At 39.3% G+C, this 24,557-nt stretch overlaps 1 protein-coding gene across 3 annotated transcripts in view; it reads left to right on the top strand.

Moving 5' to 3' along the window:
* vps50 (VPS50 EARP/GARPII complex subunit) overlaps positions 1-24,557 on the top strand; it is a 104,276-nt gene that overhangs the window by 46,487 nt on the left and 33,232 nt on the right. For all 3 annotated transcript variants that reach the window (XM_069176308.1, XM_069176309.1, XM_069176307.1), the window contains 9 exons: positions 2,029-2,161; positions 11,057-11,148; positions 11,238-11,332; positions 13,012-13,110; positions 15,033-15,123; positions 16,329-16,514; positions 18,685-18,803; positions 20,338-20,444; positions 21,654-21,775. In XM_069176308.1, the coding sequence (XP_069032409.1) occupies positions 2,029-2,161; positions 11,057-11,148; positions 11,238-11,332; positions 13,012-13,110; positions 15,033-15,123; positions 16,329-16,514; positions 18,685-18,803; positions 20,338-20,444; positions 21,654-21,775 (1,044 nt within the window). The remainder of the gene's footprint in view (positions 1-2,028; positions 2,162-11,056; positions 11,149-11,237; positions 11,333-13,011; positions 13,111-15,032; positions 15,124-16,328; positions 16,515-18,684; positions 18,804-20,337; positions 20,445-21,653; positions 21,776-24,557) is intronic.

Below are 24,557 nucleotides of genomic sequence, written 5' to 3'. Positions count from 1 at the left end.
TTAACGTGTTACAGTGAAATTTGTATGAAAGCATTACCTTACCTGCAGTTTTATAAAAATTGAATACAACATAGTACATAAATAATTGATATTACTTGCTTTTCATTGGAAGAGCCGCAGGGGTTATACATCGTTTAATTTGAGTGTTCTGAGTAGTGATGTTGCGCTTCTTAGAAATGTCTGTGATCTCATAACATTTCACTCCGACAACACTGTCTCATGGAGTCATGCCTGTTGTGCAGTTCGGCTACCTTGGGGAGCAGTTTGGATTGAACATCCTATCAGTTGGGAGCCAGCACATGAAGCTCTCTTGCTGAAGGCTCACAGTCGTGAATGTACTTCATATGTCTTGCTAAGAAATGTTGTGTTGACAGATTGTCCTGTTAAGTGGAGGTTTTTCACTCAGGATCCCTCAAACCTGCCAGACAAAAAAGCCTGGAGGAGAACTTTACTCATGTTAGCTTTTTGCACAGTTGGCGTCTGTTTAATTCTGCGACTGCCAGCGTGTTCGTTTTGTAAGCGGTCTCCTAACACTTTTTCATTAACATGGTGGAGTCTTAACTGATGTTGACAGAACAGTTTCATCTGGTAGTGATTAATTTGTCTCGTTGAATGGACTCGTTGGCTTATTGAAGAGCCTTGAACTGTGTCAGTGGCTACTATTGTGGCAGCTGGACTTTTTCGAGGTGGGCCAGATTTAAATTCGGCACACATATTTTTCCAGACTGTCCGACCCAATATCTCATCTGACAGTTTCACTAACATGACTAATTCTATGTGGGTTGGTAGGTAATTGTTTATCATAAAAAAGACATCTCAACATTATAATTATCTTAAACACATTAATACATAATCCATGTTACTGGCAGAATTATCATTCATAATTGCTCCTTTGTAAATATACACTTAATACTCCCATTTACTGTGCAACCAGTCCACTCTCCTTCCCAGGGTGTCAAATTGCAAAGTTTTTTTTCAAGGCTGTTGGCATCGGTAAGATACGCACAAGATGCCTTTTGGTGGCAGCACTGTGACCACCTGTTTGAAGAAGGAGGTCATGTGACAGAGTAGAAAAAGTGACAAAGTCCACATAGGGAGGAGGTTGGGGTGGTTGGATGGAACAAACACATGATTGTCACCTGAGTGACTGTTGATCAAGTCGGAGAGAAAGCTAAAGTCCACATGGATTTCTTTTCATTAATGTAAGTAAGTTACTTAGGTAACGATGAACAGTATGTACAGAATATAACTTATCTTGTCCCAACCTTAACGAAGTAGTTTTGGTGCCAAAACACAGTTCAACCATGTCACATTTAACCCAAACAATCATCTTTTCTTAAACCAAGGGCACTTTGTGCGTATTGCTGAAACGCCATCAGTCTGTGACAAAACCGCCATATTTGACGCAAATCATATATATGGCAAAATTTATGTATGAACTTCACACAAGTGCTGTTACCACAACAACTATAGAGTCAATCATGGATATTCATTTGCATTCTTAGGTGCCTGCTAAAACAATACTTTTTCAGTTGGTACACAATACAATTATAACATTGTTGATCATTTGTGTATGTTAATTTTGAACTAATTAAAGTTATGTTCTAAAATATTATAATAGCTCACACTAATGTGCACATCACAGAGACTTTTAGATCACTGCTCTGTCTAAGTGTGACACCAACTCAGCAGCATTCTTGTTTTAACCAGTCCTAACATTAATTAGCCCTTACATAAGATGAAAGTGTTTCTTCTGACACAGAAAAAAAGATGTTTTCCAACAGTGTCCTTGAATGATTAGTATAAGCAGGCTTTGATTAAATGTAATGTGGAGGACAGCTGATAAGCTATTTTTGGGAGCCCTGTTGCTGAATTTATTTTAAAGTAGCCCAGCACTGCGTTTCACAACTCCAAAATTATAAATTTTTCTTTAGCAGATGCAATGCAGATATGAGAAACAAAGTCCTGCAAACTATTTCAAAGAAAAGAGCGTCAGTGACCTTGTTTTCATTATCTCTCCTTTGGCAGCATATCACCCCGGACAGCTACATTCCCTGCCTGACAGATCTGTGCAAGGCCTTGTGGGAGGTGATGCTGAGCTACCATCGCACTATGCAGTGGCACGAGGAGCATGACAAACAGGAGACCACGTCCACTCCAGGTAGGAGTTTTCACCTATTCAAACTTATTTCTTCAAATTTGGCACAGCTGTTTGCTTGGGCTCGAGGATGAACGGATTAAAAGTTGGGCCTTGACGGATTTTATATTCACCAACACTACTGTTTTGTGGAAGCTAATATTTGGTGCCTGAAAGCTCTTTCCTTTTTTCACTATTCCTTTTTAAATCTGTTTCTGTCACCTATACTCCAAACTCTGCAAATATGCTTCCTATACCTTAGTGACGCAAAATCAGTTCACAAAGATTAATTGGAAATGGGATCAGCGTCTTTCACACTTTCTCTCACCAGCTTTTCCTTGCAGCTTGATTTCCACATATAGTGGGTTTAGCTTTACAGCTCCCAGAAAGGAATGCCTGAACCCTGCTTGATGAAAAGAAAAAAAATACATTCAATGCGATCTGGTGCTTTAATGCAGCGCATGGTATAGTGGTTCTGAGGACGGAAATGGCATATATTTTGCAGCCTTTACTTACTTCTCTTTCAGTGTGGAGGTCATTGGAAAGGCCAGAGGCAGAATAATCACTTGTGATTACACTGTCTCCCTCTCCTCTTTGCTACAACACAAAGAGATGTGCCGTATATTTTTCTGGTTGTATTGTAGCACTGTGGTGTAATAATGCACTCTTTTTGTGTATTCATTTTGTAGCATTATGAAATTTTAAGTAGGATGGCAGGCTGTCCTAATTCTAGGAAAATTAATTATATGTAAACATTATTGAATTTACATGGTGGAATTAATATGACCCTGCTCTATGGTTTCAAGGATAAATATATGCTGAGGTGATGAACCATGAATGATGCATTCTTTCTTTATGGAAATGTTTCATGTATGACTTTGAGTTTGTTCCATGTCCGTGCTAATACAAACAGGACATTCCTCGACACAAATGTAAAACCACTCACTTTTAATTAAAATCATGGCTGTTTTTATTTTATGATGTTAATTATATTTCCTGTTTAAAGATGGTTTTGAGTTTCCAAGGTCATCAATATCCAAACATTTCATTTCAGGCAAGGTTTTGTATATTTTGTGACAATAACAGTGCTCTGCACTGGAAACTCAGTATAATTGCACTCAAGTTACTGCCCATTAAGGTCAGTAAGACGACATCTGTCCAAAGTCAGCCAGATGTGAAAACATCAGCCTTCAGAAGCTCCGTTGTCAAGGCAGTGCATTATTTGTGGTTAAGCATTAAGCTCCCAACAGAAGTCATATTTCTTACCAGTGTCGTCAAAGAAATATACTGGATTTTGGTTTGTGGCACTTCTCATCTCATCACTGTTTATATAATTGGTTTTGCCAAAGAGTTTATCAGGTTTTAGATGTAAATGGAAAGCTGTCATATTAGCTTGTGCCATGCGACTGCTTGTTGAACAATAGCTCATTTCCATTCCTCATACTGTACAGAGCTCATTAGGTTAATAGATTGAGGCCAAGATTATGTCCTGAGTGGTGACATGTTATGTTCTTGGGATTCATCATTAGATGCCATTGTCCTCGGTGGGGAAAGGACATACACAGTGTTCCATTTCAAGCAGCACATCTATCATCTCACTATTTGATTGGCTGTCACCTTCGTCCTCCGTGAAAAGGTGTCCCTAACCCTGGCTTTGTCCTGGTTTTCACCTAAAACAATTAATTGTGTGAACGCATGTATGTATGTGTGTGTGTGGGTGTGTGTGTGGGGTGGGGGTGGGGGGCTGATCCATCAGCGTACGGATTTAGTGTTTAAGCTTTTGGCTCATTTGTGGAAGAATATTTTGCGGTTACAGTGACCTCCATCTCACACACGAGCCCATCGGTGTCCTAACAGTCACCCCCACTGAAGATCACTCTCCCCCCCTCCCCCTGACTTCCTGACACATGGAACTATCCCCCCATCAAGATAGCAAAAAGAGTATCCCTTTTGGCTGGGGCCACTTGACACATTGTATTGGTCAGTGTCATGTTTCAGTAATTAATCTGGCCACTTGATGGGAGGAATTGTTGTTTCAGGAAGTAATGTGGACCAGGGTCGTTCTCCTACCTTACAAAATAGATTCTCTGCTCGAGCACACGCCCGGTCATGTGTGATCAGCGGTGATGGCTGTCAGGCACAGCTGTTTCCTCCTCGTGTGGCAGAAAGTTAATAACCAGTTTGTGCATCACTGTATGTAAATGGTTCACACAGAGCATGGACATAAACCATGCAGGGTAATGTTGGAGTACATGGAGGCTGTCTGCTCTGTTATGGGTGAGAATTGGTCTTCGCACCATATTAACGCTCAGTAGTAACATGGCATTTAAACTGAATTAGAGACCCAGACTGTGAGTTCACCTACGTCTTACCCACCTCTGCTTGTACGAATTGCAGTTATTATTTTTTGATTGATCACTTAAGCATAACGTTTGTTCCCTGAGGCACCAATCAAATCTAATTTACATCTCAATATTTCCAACTTGCCTATCATGTGTAACTTAATTATTAAAATGCATCTCCTTTTAAAGTAATTTCAGGTGGGAGGTTAGATACTGTATGTTACCCTGGCTCTGTCTGCCTTTTTCTTACAACTATAGTTGTTGCTGTGATTGTAGTCTGGAAACCCTGTTCGCATGAACGCTCAAACAGACACTCTGAAGGGATTGAACCAATCAGCGACCAGAGGAGGTTGTTAAGTGTGATTTTAGTCCAGCGTTTGTTTCAAAATGTAGTTCCAACAACAGTGATGGTGGTAGAGCTAAAAGAAGTGATACAAACATTTGTAGCAATGCTCACAAATATTGAGGAATTGAAGATGAAACAAGGACCATGTCTAAAGTAAAAAAAAAAAAAAGAAGTCCTTTACCAACATGGCATTGCACTCTGCTCACATTGAGGGAGGGTCTCTGTTGTTTACAGTTTGGTGAGTTTCGGCGCACAACATACGGGATGTTGTGGTTAACGCCGATTGATTAAAGGCTGCTCAAATATTTTCAAAATGAACCCTCTGGTTCTAGGCCCATTACAATTACGCATCGACCGCAAACAATCCACAATGGAGCGCGGCCTGATCGATTCACAAAATGAATTTGGATTCGGTAATACCAGGCAAAATATCAGGAGCACCTCTCAGTGTAACGGTTCAACACATCTAAAACATTTAGTTTTCAAAATGACCATTAAAATAAATTAACATCTCTCAATCAGATTTAACAACTACTAAACATTATAAAACTCATGAAGGGACGATCTAATTCAGGACTTAATGCTTCACCTGTCAGCGGTTTTAATGTTATTGCTAATCGGTGTTAATGCACACATCTCACGCATTACGGTTTATATTGGAATAAAAAGACATCTGCTCAGACTGTGCCAAATCATCACCGCATGAATTAATTACAAATGTAGGGTGTGAAGTGTGATGGGATGTAATCCTTAGAAATTAAGTGGGATTTATTAACCACATGGCCAATGTTGTCCAACAGTGCGGAACGAGTTGCCGAGCTATTTTCTTATATTTAAAATACATTTCAGTTTCTTATCTTTTTTTTTGCATTCCTTCTCTCTGTTATCTGTCAAAAAATATTTAGGTCATATTTTAAATCCAATTTATATATTCAATTTGGACACATTTCTGTGCAGTGTGATCAATGCACCATTTAGATTCTGTTATTATATCCTGAAACTATGAGGACTTTTTCTCCAAACTTTTACAGATTTATGCAAAGTAATGCACCTGCCTCTGGTATATGAGTCATCGTTTGAAACCAGTGAGGAGCTAAGGCCCCTGTGGAGGTGGAGGAGGGGGAGGGGGGGCGGGGTGGGAGTGGACCCTCTGAGTCACAAAGCACTTCCTTACCCACACTGTCTCAAAAGGTTAAACACTCGTTACCACCTATGGGTTGGCTTTCCCCATTATTTATCTTTTTCTCCTCTCTGATAGCAATTAATACTGATTTCTGAGTAGTTCACCTCGGGTAGGCTGTCTGCAGCCTTAACAGGTCAACAGTGAGAGATCGCACTGACTCGAACTGCAGTGACAACAACAGCAGAGTACCTGGAATTAATGGGGACCCAACTTCTCCAAAAACAGGTGGAAATGGTGTGAAATTGAGTAAAAAGGTTGTGAATTCAGAAAGGTTGTGGAACGCATCAGTGTCAGAATTGTTTGGCATTTGACCTGAAGTAAACAATAGTGGCAAAATATTGTTTAGAACTGTAATGGAACAGAGTGTTGACACTATGTTTGTTTTTTTTAAGCTGTCAATTTCTTTTCTCCAAACATGCAGGGATGGTTTGGACATATTTGACCTCAGTGACTCCACTGTGAACATGCCTCAGCGGGGAAGTGTCCTAACATATTAGAGCAGACCAATTGGGGCCAGTGAGCCACGTTTGGCCCGCACCTTCTTTGTTCTGTTCCTCTACTGCATTTGACAAGCCGCCTTCTTATTCTTCTTATTCTTCTTCTTCTTAAGTGCTGAACAATCTAAACTGTAAAATTTTGTGCAGCTAATTAGTACATAGTGAATTTTACAGCATGTACAGGATAGTGCTGGTAAGCTTCCCTATTAAATTTCATCGGCCTACGTCTACGAAGCATAATTGTATTATCTTTCCTAGTAATGGGCGTTTTGTTTGTTGTTATTGTAATTACTATTACGCAGATTAAAGAATAGTATTTGAATTATTAAAAAAAAAATTATATTTTAGATTTAAAATGTTAATTTTCTGTAAAATATATTCCATTTGAATGAATTTTAATTTTAAATTATAGAAACCTTTATTTTCCACCCAGAATCATTTTTGGCGCTTTATAATAAAAGAATTTGGGCAATTCCATAATGCATAATATACAAATAAATAACAGGTGATCATATACACAATGTTGGATTTTCCAGGTTTCTGTAGACAAAAAAAAAAAAAAAAAAAATCATTGAACAATAGCAGTAATAAAAATGTCCAACTGAATTTTTTTCCCCCACCAACAGGTCCTTCTCTCTTTCTGGTACACACCTATTGATCTCAGCTTCGTATCATCGGTTAATCATGCATCGTCTCTGCTCCCTTTGTCAGAGCTCTCTGCTTTCACAGCTTCGGTTTCACTTTGTTGTCCTGTAAATTCCTCACTCCCCCTCACTCCTGCTGTTGTCTGTGAGCTCATTAAATTAAAGCCAGATATGCCAAGTTAACATGTCACGATGTCTCCCAAGCCCCGTGTTCTTCTATCTTTTAGTCGGATGCAGTTGTTTTCTGTGCCTCTTAATAATTGAAATTACAAGCAGTTATATTGAAAACCACCAGTAGCCAAAGGGAATTCATTGAAACACAAACACGTTTATATTAAACACAGCCACAATGTTTGTATTATTATTATTATTATTAGAAAACGGATGTAATGGCCATAAAATGGTTGTGCTAGTAATATGAAAGGATGGTGAGGGGTTGACTTTAAAACGCATCATAAACGCATCATCACAAGAAAAGCACAAGCTTGCTGACAAATCCATTTCGCAGTGTGATGATTTCTATTGGCTGATGGGAGGAGAAGATAATCATCCATGACAGTTAGGTGCAAAAGTATTCTTGCTGGCCAGAGTTAAATTGAATAATATGAAAGTGGTATCTCTTAGTCCACCAAATAATCTTGCTAGACTGGTGCTCAAAGGGACCATTGTCTCTTCTTAGTAGCAGGAGAGGTTTTTCCTCCTCTTGGGGATACGACACATTGCACTGGATCTGAATAGGTTAAAAAACAACTGGTTCTCAAATTTCTGTTCCTGACACAGTTTAATGCACTCACAAGATTGTTAACAAAGTTTTCCAGAAAAATGTCCAATGTTAATTTTTTTTTTTTTTTTTTTTTTTTTTTTTTTTTAAACAAAAACAGTGCAAATGGACTCAGATCATTTTATTTCATAGTTTAGGGTCAGGAACAGATGCAGATTACAAAGATTGCTGTATAGAAATGCATTATAAAGTTGACTTGTATTGATGATTTAATCTCTGAATCAAAAGTTGTTTTTATATCACTAGTTTTTATTTTACGGAGTAAATGCTTGGCTAAATTACTTCAGAAATAGCCACACAAACTGAAAGGTTGCTTTCCTTCAGGAGCTTCAGGATTACTTTTGTTTTTTGAATTCGAAAATATCTAATTGTTTTTTTCTTTGAACTTTTTGAGGTTCTTTGAAGTCAATTTTCTGCAGTTTTTCACTCAGCAGTGACCTTACTCTCTCCACTCACGACATCTTGCTTCAACTGTCTCTGCTCTCTCACTCTTCCTTTGTAGTGGTTATATTCATATAATTTGATGAACACATGCAGCATGTGGGCGCAATAAGATTTACGTCTGTCTGTTTTTTTTATTAGATGTGCTTTTTGCTCCAGTGTGTCATTATGAAAACACCCTCACTGCCACAGATTTTCAGGTCCAAAAGGAACCTCAGATTTGTCAGATTTTTTTTCCATAAAGTTTCGTTATGCTATTGAATACCAAAATGTGACATATGCTTGTAGTTCACTTGTTTTAAAAACAGGCAATATAGCAAGAGCTATTTATCCTCCTTCTCAGCAGACAAATGGCTCACCCAGCAGGTTCAGTGCTCTGATGCTCTGCTTTGACAACAGCTGAGATAAATAATGAGTTTGTATGTTTAAGGCTTTACATCTTTTAGACATCTCGGAATAAGAAAAACACTACCTACGATTCATGCCTGTCTGCCTTGTTTTGGATGAATAATGTGTTTCACCACTGTCATGTCTTAATATAATGTATAGCAATTAGAAATACTCAAGGATCCTTTTTTCATAAGTAAAGCAGGAACTCAGATGCTGTGGATGTTTTGTTCATATTTCAAAAGATTCGATCTTTTTGTTTTATTTTGAACATTTAAAAAGTTTAATTATTATACAAATGTATGATGAATTCAGAGCAAAACACTCAGCAATATGTGAATTCAAAGTAATGATGTGTTTGTGCAGGACTGGTATGAGTGTAAAAGCTTACACAAATACAACTGACTAAAAACAGACATACCAAATGACATGAAATAACTAGAAGGGCACTCAGAGAGCGAAGACCTCCGACAAGGCCAATAGTCCACTTCTATGAAATACAAATCTGCAAATGCAACCACAATATAATGAATACATTTCCAAAAGGATTAGAATGATGTTAAAATAGTCTGGTGCCTTGCTGAAGCCTCACATCTCCTATTGAAACATAAAAGAAAGATGTTTAGATTGAATACGTTTGCAACAAATTATAAATGGGCTGAATTGAAATTCTCCAAATACACTTACGAGACTGCAGTTTGTTTTGTTAATGGAAGAAAGGAATTAACTCCTGAAAATGAGAAGTCATGGTTAATTTAATCAAACTTACATCTTACAATTTAAGATGTGAGCAATATGTACTACAAGAACATTTTAAAGAATAGAGCCTGGATACCCCCCTCATGGTATGTTTTATGTTTGGGTTTTAACATAATGCTCTTGTGGATGTAAATTGAACCTTGAAACTATTTAAATATGGTGTCTCTTAAACCATATCTGGATAATTTTCCAACCACAATGTCCTGATTAACTGAATCAAAATCTAATGGCAGATCAATAAGGTCAGTTGATGTTTTTGTTGCATCAGTGAGTTGTTTTAGTGCCATGAAGTATTGTTAGAAAATTATGGATAAACAAGAAAGAATAGCAACTAAATTGGAATTAGAAAACATACAATAATATTTTCCTCTGGGGGGAAATAAAAGGAAATTACTTAATGTTCATTTCATCTATGAGCCTACATACTTATATACTGTTTTAGGTCTTTTTACGAATCACTGGCGATGTTTTATACAGCACTTCATCACACTTAATGGTGCTGAGTAAAACTGGATTTTGTGTCTACAAGTATCTTCTCTGTTATCTAACGGGAAAAGCAACAAGGAAAAAGTCATTAATGCTATGATTCTGGACAAATTAAGAAGTATTTAGAATAAAAAGTGTGCTGTAATGAATAAATTGTTGTACTTTTTTTTAATTTTAGGAGTGTTTTTTTTAATGAATATTATGAGCAATAACAAGAGACAGAAAAACTATAAAAACAAATGTAAACCAGGTTATCCATGACCAGTGTAGTTGTCAGTTTTTCTACCTTCCAACAATGGGATTTTGACAGCCACCTGCTTGTTGACTTAAGGTATCAGTGCCGCTGGCTTTCCCGAAAAAACCCATTTGAAACAGGGCAGGCAGCTTGAGACTTACTGAAGCAATTTTCAGCTGAAGGGAAGTATTGCTGCTACTTTGACACGGTCGTCCCTGCAGTGTCCGTACCACATGATAGTCTATCTGATCCGCCAGAAGAAAAAAAAAAAATCACACACAAAATAGTGAGCTGATGATAGAGGAGGAACCAAATCTGACAACCTGACAGTGAGCAGGACTCCAACATCTTATTCACAGCTGTCATTCAGCACTGGATGATGCTGTCAGTCTTCTCTCTCCTTTGGGAGTACATGACCTCTGCTCTTGTCAGGTGCTGACTGGCAACCGCTTCAGAAAGTCCTCAGCTGACATTGAAAGACATTTGACAGTACTTAAGTGGGACAGATCAACTACATTAGTTCCCCCTTCATATTAGCATGCACCTAAGGAATTACTTTTTACCACTAACAAAGTTGTTTAAAAAAAAAAAAAAAAAAAAGTTTTTCAGAAATCATTACAATATAATTTTTTTTATTTCATCTTGAGCCCCTGTCTCATTGTACACATATATTGAAATAAATTTATTCGAATCTTGAATGACAAATAACCACTAGGTAAATTAAATTGAAATGAATAAAGAGAATTTTGTCAGTCTTTTTTTAAAGTTTTTTTTTTTTTAAATTCTTCTGCGTGGTTTTTTTTTTGGATTACCTGTAGATGAGGCTGCAGCAGCAGAGTCTGATGAGCTGGTGGTGGACCGCAGCTATGTAAAGAAGAAGCTTGAGCACGGACTGACACGGATCTGGCAGGTTTGTGGAGTAGAGTCCACCTCACTGTCTCTCTGTCATTTTCTGGTGCCTTCATCAGGTCACCCTGTCCCTCTTGTTTCTCTTCTCAGGATGTCCAGTTAAAAGTGAAGGCCTACATCCTGGGGACCGACATGTCAACCTTCAAATACGACGATTTCATAGTGGTGCTCGATGTCATCAGCAGGTACGCCTCAAGACCAGCGCAGCCAGCTCATTCATGTTTTAGATAATTGGTCTTTGTTGTCGTGCTATCACAGTCCCTTTCGCATGTTTTTTTTTTCTTCTCTTTGTCAGATTGATCTACTGCACTTTCCCATGCAGTCTCTCTTTAACTTTAGTAATATGTCCAAGTGCCCATTTGTTCAGTTAAATTGTCACTAACTGCCTCAAATTAGGCACATTTGTACACAAAGTGCACATAACAACTGAAACTAATGTCTAATACTTGTTCCTCCAAAGCCATTAAAACAACACTAATTATTTTCATGCTGATTTTACTAATGTGATACTTCAGTTTAATTTGCATTAAAAAAACACCACTTTGGAAGGCCTTTCTTTTTTTCATTCAACTGTGGTCCAGTTTGTTTGTTGATGGAAGGAATCAGTGTTTGTTTCTACGATGGTAAATATAGAATCAAGGATATAACTGTATGATATATGTTTTTCGAGGCCTTTAATTAGAATGGGGGGCATTTATTTGTGAAAACACATGACCCAAATCAATTCTCAAAATGGAGAAATGTAGTGTTTGTTGATGTAATGAAACCACTTTCTTTGTGTGACGGCTGTTATCTTTTCTTATAGTGGAATGACTGTTTGCCTACTCAGCTGTAATAAGTTGGCTAGTGTGAAAATGTGGAAAATAGGTCATTTTAACAGCTTACTGTAGATGCAGAATTCTTCTTCAACACCACTGCTAACGGTAAAGTCACAGTTACCAGAGCATGTATGAGCAGAGCAGTTTACATTTTGTCCCTCTGCCCTTGGTGGCTTAGCTGTCAGTCAGTCAGTCAGTCAGTCAGACACACACACACACACACACACACACACACACACACACACACACACACCACACACACACACACACACACACACACACACACACACACACACAGACATACAGTGTGTGTGTGTGTCTGGTAAGACAGACCGACAGACTGACCGACCGACCTGTAATCATCCAGAGGCTTTGAAGCAAAGGGCTGTTTTTTATATTTCCGTAAAGATTTGTCATTTTAATTGTCTATTGTGAGTTTGGACTTTATTATTTTCCAATTCTCTGTTATCGTCATTGTTCGTGAAGTAATTTATTATTTATTCTTTATTGATAAAATACATTTCTAAATACTTAAAAAAAGCTTACATTTTTCGATGCTTTATTCAGAAGCATGTGCTGTTATATGTACATATTAAATGTTCTATAATGTTTGCTGTAAAATCTTAAAATGGAGTAATTCAAGAATACATTACATTCATGACACTTGTCCCAACTTTTAGTCGCTGTATTACTGTGTGCATGTACAGCTGTAAAGGAAGTTATTATCAAGCATAAGCCACCATTAGTGTGTCTTCAGCCTTTGTTCCTGCTGTCACTGATAAAGTTGTTTTGGTTATTGCAGCTTTCAAGGCAACACAGTGTGAAACACTTTCTTCCATAGCGGCGTGAACTCCACCTGCCGATTTATTTAATGCAGTGTGGACTAATTGGATTCTTATGCAGACATTGTTTTTTCGTCACTTGTCTTTGTCATCCATTTCATTTCTCTAAATCCCTCTGTCTCCGTCTTTGTCTCTATCTCTCTTTCTCACCTCATCTTCTACCACCATGTTTGTATTTGTCAACGTTTCTTCCCTCTCTTTCAGGTTGATGCAGGTGGGTGAAGAGTTCTGTGGCAGTAAGTCCGAGGTCCTGCAGGAGTCTATCAAACGCCAGAGTATTAACTACTTTAAAAACTATCACAGGTAAGACGTGCTAGTCGCTCCTGTTTGATCATTACCCGGATCACGTGATAATTACACATGTTGTTGAAATTCATGAAAGTTGGACGTGACGGACGGCAGATGAAACTAATTCTTAAACAGTGAGTTATTATTGCTTGAGAGAAGGTTTTACACACAATCACAACCACTGGCTGCTCCTAACACGCTCTATTCCCTGTGAAAGCCTCTTCGGAGTAGACATTAATTACACGGCAACACTCACTGAGGCAGAAGCACATTTACACCTTGATTACATAACCCCCTGCCAGCCTCATGAATATGTATCACTTCACACCGTCTGTACCACATCATCAGAGATGATTTGCATTGATCAGCATTAAGCTTACCTGTCAAGAATCATTGATAAGATGTATAAATGTCTGAGCTCTAATAAGCTTCCTTTCTGTGATACAAAATGGCAAAGAAGGGAGACGGAGAGACATGATGGGATAAAGCGTTGGGTTGGAGGTGGTGAGGTGAAGGGGGATCTCGGCGTGAAACTGAAATAGTAATTGAAAAAGAGAGTAAGAGGTGACAGAGCAAGAGAAATAATAAAAGTAGGTGGACTACAGCAGCACAATGAAGACCATCATGTACACACACTTCTACAGTGCCGGGTAGGAGGCATCCAGTGTGCATTAACTTTGATTCATTTTCCAGTCAGGTGTCATTCCCAAAGAAATTATCCATCCGTGAACTTAGGCTGTATTTTGTCAGTCAGCTGCCTGCAGGAACACACCGAGTCATCAGCGTGGGTGGATTGGTGGCCTGCAGATGCAAAGCACAGAGTGACATTGTCAGGGTTCAGACATTATAAATGTCTACGTGCTGCAACTTTGGGAACTTGTGCTTGTTTCTTTGTAACTCATTTTCAGTTTTGCCGTTTTTAATGTCCTCTGTTTCTCCATGTATTCAGGGTAGAGTATTGTGTAAATTCAAATTTCCATTTCTTTTTTAGATTATAAAGCAGATCTATGAGCTACGTAAATACTGTGAAAGTGTCGAAATACTCAGTGCATGCAGAAATGGACCATATATAGCAACTGTGTCATTTGGATTTCTGTAAGTTTGTGATGTCACAAATGCACACTCATGTCCAAACGTTTATTCAAACGAAAACACAGAACGGTCTTTCCATCGCAGACCTACAAAACCGAGGAAAACCCGTTTGGCCTGGGGGTGTGTCATGCGGACACAAGTCCAGCCAAACAGAAGAGAGGGCCATTGATATCCATGTGTGTTAAAGACAGACACAAAACAGCCTGTTCCTGTCAGAGTTTTAGGGAGATGTAAAACTATATTGAGATCATTTTTGGTACTCGAACCCACAAAAATTAAATAATTTTGATGTCGAACGGCAAATAAAATATTGCAAAAGTGTGAAATATGGGACCTTTTGAATCTGAGAAATACAGCTTGATATTTTGTAAACAGCCTGGTTAAAAGTAGTATATGTCAATGTTACACTTATTAAAGTCAACACAAGGTGTGTCTTCCCTGTGTTCTGTGTTCTATCACTACTCAACCTTCAAACACCTTTAAGACAAGAAAACAACTGATGCTGCCGTGTTTGAAGTCAACACTCCACTGACATTTCACACAGAACCACCTGATAGTGACCTAGCGGGTGAGCAATGGGGTGGCTGCTCTGAGCTGTGATCACAGTGAACATCGAAACATGTTACACACACACACACACACACACACACACACACACACACACACACCTCTTCCTTCTCACTGCACATTAGTAATCTTTGCAGCTTTTATTTCTGTCAGCGTGTTTATTCTCGGCCCTCATACAGGAGCTGAATACGTGTAATTGTATTCGGTCATTATTGGGCCGATTGCTTTTTGTCTCCTCTCTCACTTCCTGACTTCTTCTACTTTTTCCAACCCCTCAGGGCTCGACTGGAAGAGCTGAGGATGTTTCTGGAAAATGAGACGTGGGAACTGTGTCCAGTCAAGTCTAACTTTAACATCGCTCAGCTCCATGTGAGTAGTAAACGCTTCATCATCAAAGGCCAAGCAGGGTTGCATTCATTTGTGCCACACTGTCACTCAAGGGATTGTGCTTGTGTGTGCGTGTGTGTGTGCGTGTGTGTGTGTGTGTGTGTGTGTGTGTGTGCGTGCGTGCGTGCGTGCGTGCGTGCGTGTTTTTAAAGTTCAGTACCCGTTATATAACACAGATGAAGATCAGACGGCTGATCCCTGTACCCTGTGGGATGTATGTTAGAGGATTTTATTTCCCACACTCATGAGCAACAGTTAAAAAATAGGACCTTGGATATCAGAGCCTCATGTGGAGTGTAAAAAACTATAACCAAAATGTAGGTATCTCATGCGTGTATATACTATAACCACGTCGAAGAAAAGATCATTTTGCTTTACTGTACATACGGCTCACTTCACACAGAAATAGTGGTGATGAGTGGCAAGAGATGTCGAAAAGATAAATGGAGTTCATTCAGAGACTATTTTTTTTAATTTCATCTCTGCATAGCTTGGGCACACACTGCAACACACAAACATGCCGAAGAACCTTCATAATAAATATACTAGCATGAAAAATTCTCGACAGCAACTTCACTATTATATTTAGTATACAGGCGTTTTATACTTAGCCTTCATTGCAAAAAGATTTAATCTTGTGACTTTTGATTGCCAACACATGCAACAATTTGTTAAAGACATCCTGTGAGGACAATGCTTTTGTTGTCATGTCCCTTTAAAACCAACTACACTATATAGAAGTCCATCTCAATTTTGGTTGTGGATTCTGTTCTCTAACAGATGCTACTTTCCTGCTCGCAGCTGGTTTTATCTCTAAACTTCTTCTCAAACATCTCTATAAGGCAACATTAAAAACATGATGCAATAACAAGCAATTTGCCTTGAGAGCAGGCAGATCACTTGTGTTTTTGCCTTTTAGCCTGGCTATTTACTGGCGGATGCACCTGACATGTCAGGTTCTCTTGTTCATCTAGTTAGATGTCCACACTGTTTGTTCTTTACTTTCCTTCCACTGTTTTCTAACTTATTATCATTGCTTGTTTGGATAGGCAGCCAATAATAGTTTTCAAAATGTATACTCTTAACTTTATATTGTCAACTTTTTGTGAGGTAGTCTTTTCCTCTGTGCCTCATCTGTTGACATCCGTCTCATTGTGTGTCTCATTGTGCCATCTTCTCTGATCCAGGAGTTTAAGTTCATGGGCCAGTGCCGCTCTCCGTCCGTTTCCCCGAGCAGACAGGCCGTGTCCTCCACCGGCCTGGCTCAGGAGGAGCTGTCTCTGTTCCAGCAGTACCTTCAGGAGGGAAACCCCTTTGAGATGCACATTGAGCAAAAAGAAGAAGAGACCGAGGATGTGCTGGCATCTAACGGGGTAGGTGTTGAGAAATGACCAATTGCAAAAATTTGTGCCGTACAGTCGGTCAAAAGGTTACAAAACCAATATTTGGGGGATTTTGATTGTTTTTTTGAAAAGGGTGAAGATCATGTATGAATACTTTTGGTATTTAAGAGTATAAAGGAAACACTGTGTTGGGTTTGCTATTGAGCTGCTGTTACCATCACATCCACCTTCTTTACACATCGTCTTTATATATGTGAACTGTTTTCAGGTCATGTCTGCTGTGACACACATTCACTTACATAAGTATATCTAATTAACAAGCCTACCTGTTGAGGTAAAACACCAAACAAGCTCATAAAGAGGCAAGGTGATGTGGGACATAATCACTTTGGGCAATTAAGTGGTTTACAGCGGCACTCAAGCTGTCATCACCGTGGCCATAACAAACTTTTATCAAGATAGGCAGCGGGGCAGCAGGCAGAACCTAATTGTCCTCACAGCATCAGTCCTCAATCTGCTGCTTTAGTGGAGGTTTTAGTGTGCAGTCTTGGAAACTCATGCTTTTGTTTTGTCCATCCATCATCTATACCCACTTTATCCTGAACAGGGTCACGGGGTTGAGCTGCAGACTATCCCAGCTCACTTTGGGCGAAGGCAGGGTACAACCCTGGACAGGTCGCCAGTCCATCACTGGACCGACACGCACAGAATGACGGAAACAAAGACCATTCACGCTCTCGTCCACTACCTAAGGGCAATTTGTAGAATCACCAATTAACCTGAAATGCATGTTTTTTGGACGGTGGGAGGAAGCCCGTGATGCTAATCACTGAACCACTTTGCCGCCCAGTTTTGTTTTGTATTGATAATAAATAGAAAGGACCTCAACTTAAATGAAATGTTTTGCTGATAAGTATTGTGTCTTAATGCCAGGCCTACCAATTAGGCCTGGTATTATATTCATAATTAACAGAGAAGAAACATGTGGTTCACTGACCTAGACTCCCATTCAACTTCTGTCTTGAAATTAGAAGTCAATACGTATTTTTCACAAGTTATTTCGGTGTTGCAAGCTAAAGCCGTTCCTTCTTATTCGTTTTCTGGTGGGCCATCTAAAAAAAAAAAAATCCCTTCATTAATTTAAAAATATACCTCTAAAAGATCAGCTGGAGTCAGATCCCTCGCTCTCTCCCTCCCAGCTCGTCCAAATATGGTCACTTCTGGCTCCAAACCGCGCTGAACTAGCAAGATGGCGACAGCCAATATCAGAACTGGAGGCTTCATTACAAACCAATGGGTGATGTCACTGTTGGTTGCAGCTTGTTCACTGCTCATCTATCAATATGTGTTGGACAACTGCATGTTTCAGAAGAAGAAACTCATCTTTATCAGAGTTTTAGTCGGGTTCAACCAGATATCTCGAGCATGGATAAACTGATCTAGATAATATTGCTAAGTACTGTGGATGTCACACACATCTGCTGCTCCTATGACGGCCTTCTCTGAAGTCCAATACAAGTTGTTTTTTCCTTTCAGGCTCATTTATTGAGGGAAACAGTATTTTTCTTCAAAAATTGACAAAGGTGCCAACACCCTGACTTATTTTTATGCTGATACATTTTCTTTTCAGGTTCAACATCAAAAGCATTAATGCTCTATCTAACATGTCAGGCTTACAGAAGCCCTAGGTTGGTTTGCTCTTAAGCGTGTAATCCTTTCTACATGATGCTTGTGCTTCCTGAGCATGCAGTTAAGGACAAAGAAAATATTGTCTCATTTCAGGGAGGATTTATCTAAACTCTCCTGTGAGAGGTGAATGAATGTTCTGCTTTTCCACCTCAAGTCATTTGATAGTTGCGCACCCACCGGGGGCTAAATGATAACGTGTTCGTTTTCAGTTAACTTTAGGATAATCAAATCACCGGCTTCTAACACAATTTTGTTTTACACTTCTCGCCTAGTTGTAGTTTTATTTATTTATTTTTTGTCCGTGTGTTATATGATCAGCAACAGCGACGCGTTTTCCCAACGGCATCACATTTTTGCACATCTATCTTCTATAAGTCCTGATTGGTCCTTATAACAGAGTTTGACTTGTTTTTAACTGCTTTGCTCACTTCTTCTGTACTTCATCTTTGCTTTGTGCTGACATTTTTTTTCCATGACTTCCATCCTGTCTTTCTCTTCCTCCGTTTCTCAGTACGAGTCAGATGAGCTGGAGAAGAGCGCGTATCAGGATTACGACAGCGACAGCGATGTCCCCGAGGAGCTCAAGCAGGACTACGTTGATGAGCAGACAGGTGATGCCCCTCTAAAGAGGTCAGTCCCAAATCAAGCTGTTACACTAAGTCTGATGGTGCAGCTTTCAAAGGAGGGCAAATAAAGTCCCCTTATGTCTGTTCAGCTGTCCGTCATTTCTACTCTCAGCTATTTTAAAATATGACAGAAAGTCAACACGCACCTAAAACAAGCTGCTCACACTGCTTAATCCAAATAAAATGATCTCTCCTTGAATCTCTACTTTTAAGGGGCTTATGAAAAGATGTGAAGTCATACATTATGCCACTTTTCATGCCTTTAGCGATGATCATTTTAATTCACCTCTGCCTAGCCCTGCTAAGTAGGCAGAACGCTTTTGTAAGGTATTTTTTCTACCAATGAAAAAAATGATCTTCTTTTCCACCTCCACCTACGTAATTGGTGACTATTGAAAGATTAGTTGCTGTCTAATAATGCTGAAGTCAGTCATGCGCTGCTCTGCACCTTGTGTAAAAGGAGCCCCTTTCACTCGAAAGGAGACATTTGAATGCAGTTGAGGAAAGTTTTGTATTTTGCTTCTTTTATTACCAGAGAGTGATGAAATCCAAGGGACCTTTAATTTGTGCAAACAGTTTGCATCTAAGCATGTTATCACTGAAGTTATTCAGGTCTTTCTCTTGAATTGATTCGATTTACTTCATAAACAACTGCATACATTTTGATGCCTGATTCAATACAGCATCTTGGAGTTATGAATTTTACATTGTTCCTTGTTCAGTTTAGAGACTTTGTCGATAAATTCGCTGTGCTGTGCATGTCTCTCTCTCTCTCTCTCTCTCTCTCTCTCTCTCTCTCTCTCTCTCTCTCTCTCTCTCTCTCTCTCTCTGTGTGTGTGTGTGTGTGTGTGTGTGTGTGTGTGTGTGTGTGTGTGAGATGAAAGGAAATAAGAGAGAACTGTATGTGTACTTATGCAAATCTGAGAGCTGACCTCAAACTTTACACCAGATTTACAAAGGGATACATACACAGAGATGTAAAATACTCTTACTAATTCAGCAGCTCCTCATTAGAGAGACTCTGCTATAATGATCATTTCCTGTCATGTAATGTACAATGACTTATTGTTGGAGATATTTGTGCTCCGTGTCAGATTATTTCATAGGTCCTGATGTTTTTTACTTTAACGATCACTACACTTCCTTACGTATTCTTATTTCCCATTCTTATACGCAGGAATCACTAACGGATAATTATTTAATGGGTCGTGTGGTCACATCCAGAAATAAGATGGCCCGTGTAATGATTGCTGCCAATGTAATGATTGCCCGCTAATATGGCTCAGTGGGCTCGGTGCCAGGTGTCTGGTGCTCCAGGTTCACCAGTTAAGAGACGTCACCATCTGGGTCCCTCTGTGTCTCCCGTGTTGGATTCTGATTGATCAATTACAAGACTTTGACCTTCACTAAAGTTTGTGAACCTGGCCTATCATAGTTAGGGGATTAGTGATGCGCTAAAACATGTCACTGACTTTCTTTTCTCATGATGCCACCCTACTATCTCTCTCGGTCTCCCTTTCATCTCCTGCATGCATCAGCGTGTCCCGAGAGACCATAAGAAGCAAGAAGAAGTCAGACTACAACCTTAATAAGACCAATGCACCAATTCTCACCAACACCACCCTCAACGTCATCCGGCTGGTCGGTACGTTCTGCACACTCGCACACGCACGCGCACACACACACGCACACACACACACACACACACACACACACACACACACACACACACACACACACACACACACACACACACACACACTCTGAGCCCAGACTCAGCCACAGTACGTGTCCTCTCTGGCCTGCTGAGACTTCCATTTATTCACCAATTAAGCTCGCAAATCACTCCGATTGGCACGCTCAAAGTGTGTGTGACTGAGCCACAATAATAATGGTTAGCCTTCGCCCTGAACTCTGACCTTCCACTTCCAAAGAGATGCTTACGCGTCTCCGTGACGTGACTTTGAGGATGTTTGTATCCGTCACTGGCGAAGAGTGTTCTTTGGTGATGTGACCCTCATAATGTGATTATCATTCAAGTATCAGAATTAGAATAGACAGTTATCTTTCCTGTGTTGTGGCCCCAAGGTTTAAAAGTTCTTCAGGCTGATACAGTTTGATATCTGTTAAGACAAAACGTAATGTCTGACTTTCAGAGAATTATTTTTCTCTTCTATGTTTTATATTGCAACAACTTTCTTGCACATAGAATGCACGATCAAATATTTGTTTTTCTTTTCTCTCTCTTTTCATATGAAGGGTTATATTGATTTAGAGCCATGTGGAAAACTTAAAACAACAAAAAGCCAAAGTCTGATTCCATGCAATCACTTCTAATTCAGTCTCTGCAGCACCTTGATGGAGTGAGATTGCTTCCTGAGTTCTCGGTGCAGAATTTAACAGAAAGGGTGTGAAAAATGAGAGTGTGAGAGAAATATTGGCAAAGCCAGCTAGACTGAATTTATTTCTTCTTCTTTTTCTTTCTTTCATTCATCAGTTTTGACTCTGGTAACCTTGTTACACCCCTGTACCTCGGAAGTTATTGCTTTTATTACCTTTCTGCAAAATTTTATCTTTACAATTTTATGCAAATGCAACGTGTGCCTGCTTAAATTCTTCCCTAAAGGATGTGGTTCCACCATGATTAACATACTATAGTTTAATCTCCTACCAGATTTACTTAAGAACCGAACCATTTCATTCTTTGTAAACTGATGCTGGCTGGAAAAATGCTCAAGCCAAAAAACAAAAACAACATGGATGCACACTGCATCACACTCTAGGATGCAATCAGGAACACACAACGCTCCTCTTATATCTGAGTTTATGGTAACTTTGTGTCCTCTCCACACAGGAAAGTACATGCAGATGATGAACATCCTGAAGCCGATTGCCTTCGATGTCATTCACTGTGTATCACAGCTCTTCGACTACTACCTGTACGCAGTATACACCTTCTTTGGACGCAATGACATGGTACAGTATATTTTTCAGTTACTGTGCCTTTGTTTTGTGACTGAATCCATTAGAGGCTTTTCTGGATGTTTTACATACAGAAGCTTCAGAAAGTGTTTAACTATCTGCAAACTTCCATGCGTTTAAGGAAGTTATATATACTGGTGTCTCATTTATAGAAAACACATTTGCACAACCCTAAATTAATATTTTCAACTTCAAATTTAACTGATTACTTTGTCACTCAAGGAAGCCTGAATTTACCCCTCTGACTGAGGTGGGAATGTCAAAGTCTCCGGTTGTTTTTCTTTTAGTGGTGTATTTATTGATGGAATCATGAACTCTGGAGTAAAGAGAAATTTTGGATGCCGACCTAAAGAAATGAGCCAAAAGATTATTCAGGTGACAGAAGTAGATCCTTCAGCAGGATAAAACGCCAAAGCGCACCAGCCGCCAGTTGAACGGATATTTTCCCAGGAGAAAGTCAAAGTGTTACAGCGGCCTCTCTCAGAGCCCTGAACTAAAATCCCCACCTACGGCATGCAGTGTAGAGAAAATGTCAGCTTATCAATGCGCTAGTGTGGATGAACTAACAACAGGCTAAAGGATGACAAGTCAAATACTAAGATGCGAGACAGTAAATAAGATCTTTAGTAAAGCCACTATTGACTGCACTCATCTATTGTTTTATCATTTAACACTCTTAACAAAGTTCCTTTTGTGGAATATTTTCTTAACAACTTTTTCTTTAAGTAAATGTCAGTTGTTTTGACATTTAACATCTAATTCGACATCTAATGAAAGGATGTGTGATTGTGGCAATTTGAGGAGCTAATGCAACACAATTTCCGATTTCTGGAGAGTTAACACTTGTTGCTGTTTTGGAGGCTTAGAGGTTTGAAGATTTAAGGTATCAACAATGAAACACAGTTTCCCCAATTTGCATCGAACCCGGTGATCCTACATGTTATTCTCTATCTGTCTCTGTTTTTTTTTAATAAAAGAAAAAAACAACCCATAAAAGAAAAAATGAGAATAATAGGCTCTAGTGTTATAATGTGCATCATTTACAGTGCTACTACAATTACAGGAATGCAAGCTCGTCAATTAGCCGTACCCTACAAGTAATCAACAGTTTGTGTTTGTCCATTGTAATGCCTGCTTGTTGTTGCGATATCATTTTCAGAGTTTAACACTTCACTCCAAGTTGTGCACTTTTACTTGCATCAGTAAGATGCTTTATGAAAGTTGCCTGCATTTGTTATTTCTGCAGATGGACTTGTTAATGTTTATTAGATTTTATACAATGAGATGTTGGAATTTCTACTGCTTCCATCTTTTCTCATCGCTGTCTGTCACAGTAAAAATTCCAGCTGAACGATAGGTTGCTGTCTACGAGACCGGCTCCCCCCGAATCAATTTAAAGACCATCATGTCATTTATAACGTGCCTCACAAAAGAAAGAAAAAAACAACAACATTTGTGTCCCCCTCAGGGAAGTGGTAATGATGGCAACAAAATGACTTGTGGAAGAGATAAAGATGATGAAAGCTCTGTGGGGGCCTCTCCAGTTCACATTTATGATGTGCGCGCGTGCGCGCGCGCGTGTGTGTGTGTGTGTGTGTGTGTGTGTGTGTGTGTGTGTCAAGTGGAGATGTACCATTCTCTACCTTGTTACATAAACTGTATATTATTTTTGTCTCTCAAGCCTGCTACCCACCCTGTTTTTTTGTATTAATCTATTTTGCCACATCCTTGATCTAATTTGTACTGCTCCTTTAATGTAGCATCGCTTGTCTTTCACCCCTGCTGCTTTTTACTCTCACTATTCCCGCTCTATCTTATCTTTCTCTGTGTATGTCTATCTCTCACTTTTTATCCACTGTACCTCTAAAAATGTCATTTCATGAAGCCACCCATTTCCTTAATGGTCTCATTCCGAGAGGGACAGACAGTAAAATGCTAATGTCCCCATGAATCTTTAAAAAGCTCCTGGATATTGCTATGCACATATTGCTGGTGCTTTTAACCTAGGCTCTGCTCTTCTTATACCACTGGAATCAAGATGGAGCTGCTTGACTTCTCCACTTGTGGAGTAATTGGTGGCATTAATATTCAAAAGGATAAATACGTCCATTATCTGTGTATATTGGCCCTGTTAGACCGAAGTGCACTGTTGACGGAGTCGCACACATGTTAAAGATGCCTCATGTGCTGTGCTCACAGATTAATAACTCGTCTTTCAACTGCAGGGACTGCAGAAAGGCAGATTTACAAACACGTTTTTGGAAAAGTGATCAGGTGTCACAGAATTATGGAACGCTGCATCCCAACTTGGATGTTTCAGTCAAGTGTCTGTTTTAAGAAGAAACATTAGAAAGACGTGGTGACAAAAAGAGATCAAGAGAGAAAGTGGTGTGAACTGAAAGATGGAGGGAAGACAAAAATGCAAGAATATACACTTTTGTTTTGAAATATGATGGCAGGAATTAGAGAGGTGAAAGGCTGCCTGCTAAAACAGAGGCAGGATGAAGGAGTTGACAGAGAGCAGATCAGGAAAGTAGCTGACACTAGAATAGATGGCTTCTCTGAGAAATGAAAAGTAATACAAGAAACAGTTATTTTTCATTTGACTCCTGACACCCACTGACTGCTCTTAACGCTGGATTCATTTGTCCTGTATGCACATGTGCAATGTTTACACAGGCATAGTCACCTGTGACCGAGAATAAAAGTGAATACACCCTGACTTCAGCTGTTGCCCTCGAACTTCAGAAACGCTGACTTCTAAAATGCCAATAAT

The sequence above is a fragment of the Embiotoca jacksoni genome, unplaced genomic scaffold, assembly GCF_022577435.1.
Source record: "Embiotoca jacksoni isolate LCO1_2020_lvr unplaced genomic scaffold, fEmbJac1.0.p SCAF_7, whole genome shotgun sequence".
Taxonomy (NCBI): domain Eukaryota; kingdom Metazoa; phylum Chordata; class Actinopteri; family Embiotocidae; genus Embiotoca; species Embiotoca jacksoni.
This window is presented reverse-complemented; position numbering and strand designations above follow the sequence as displayed.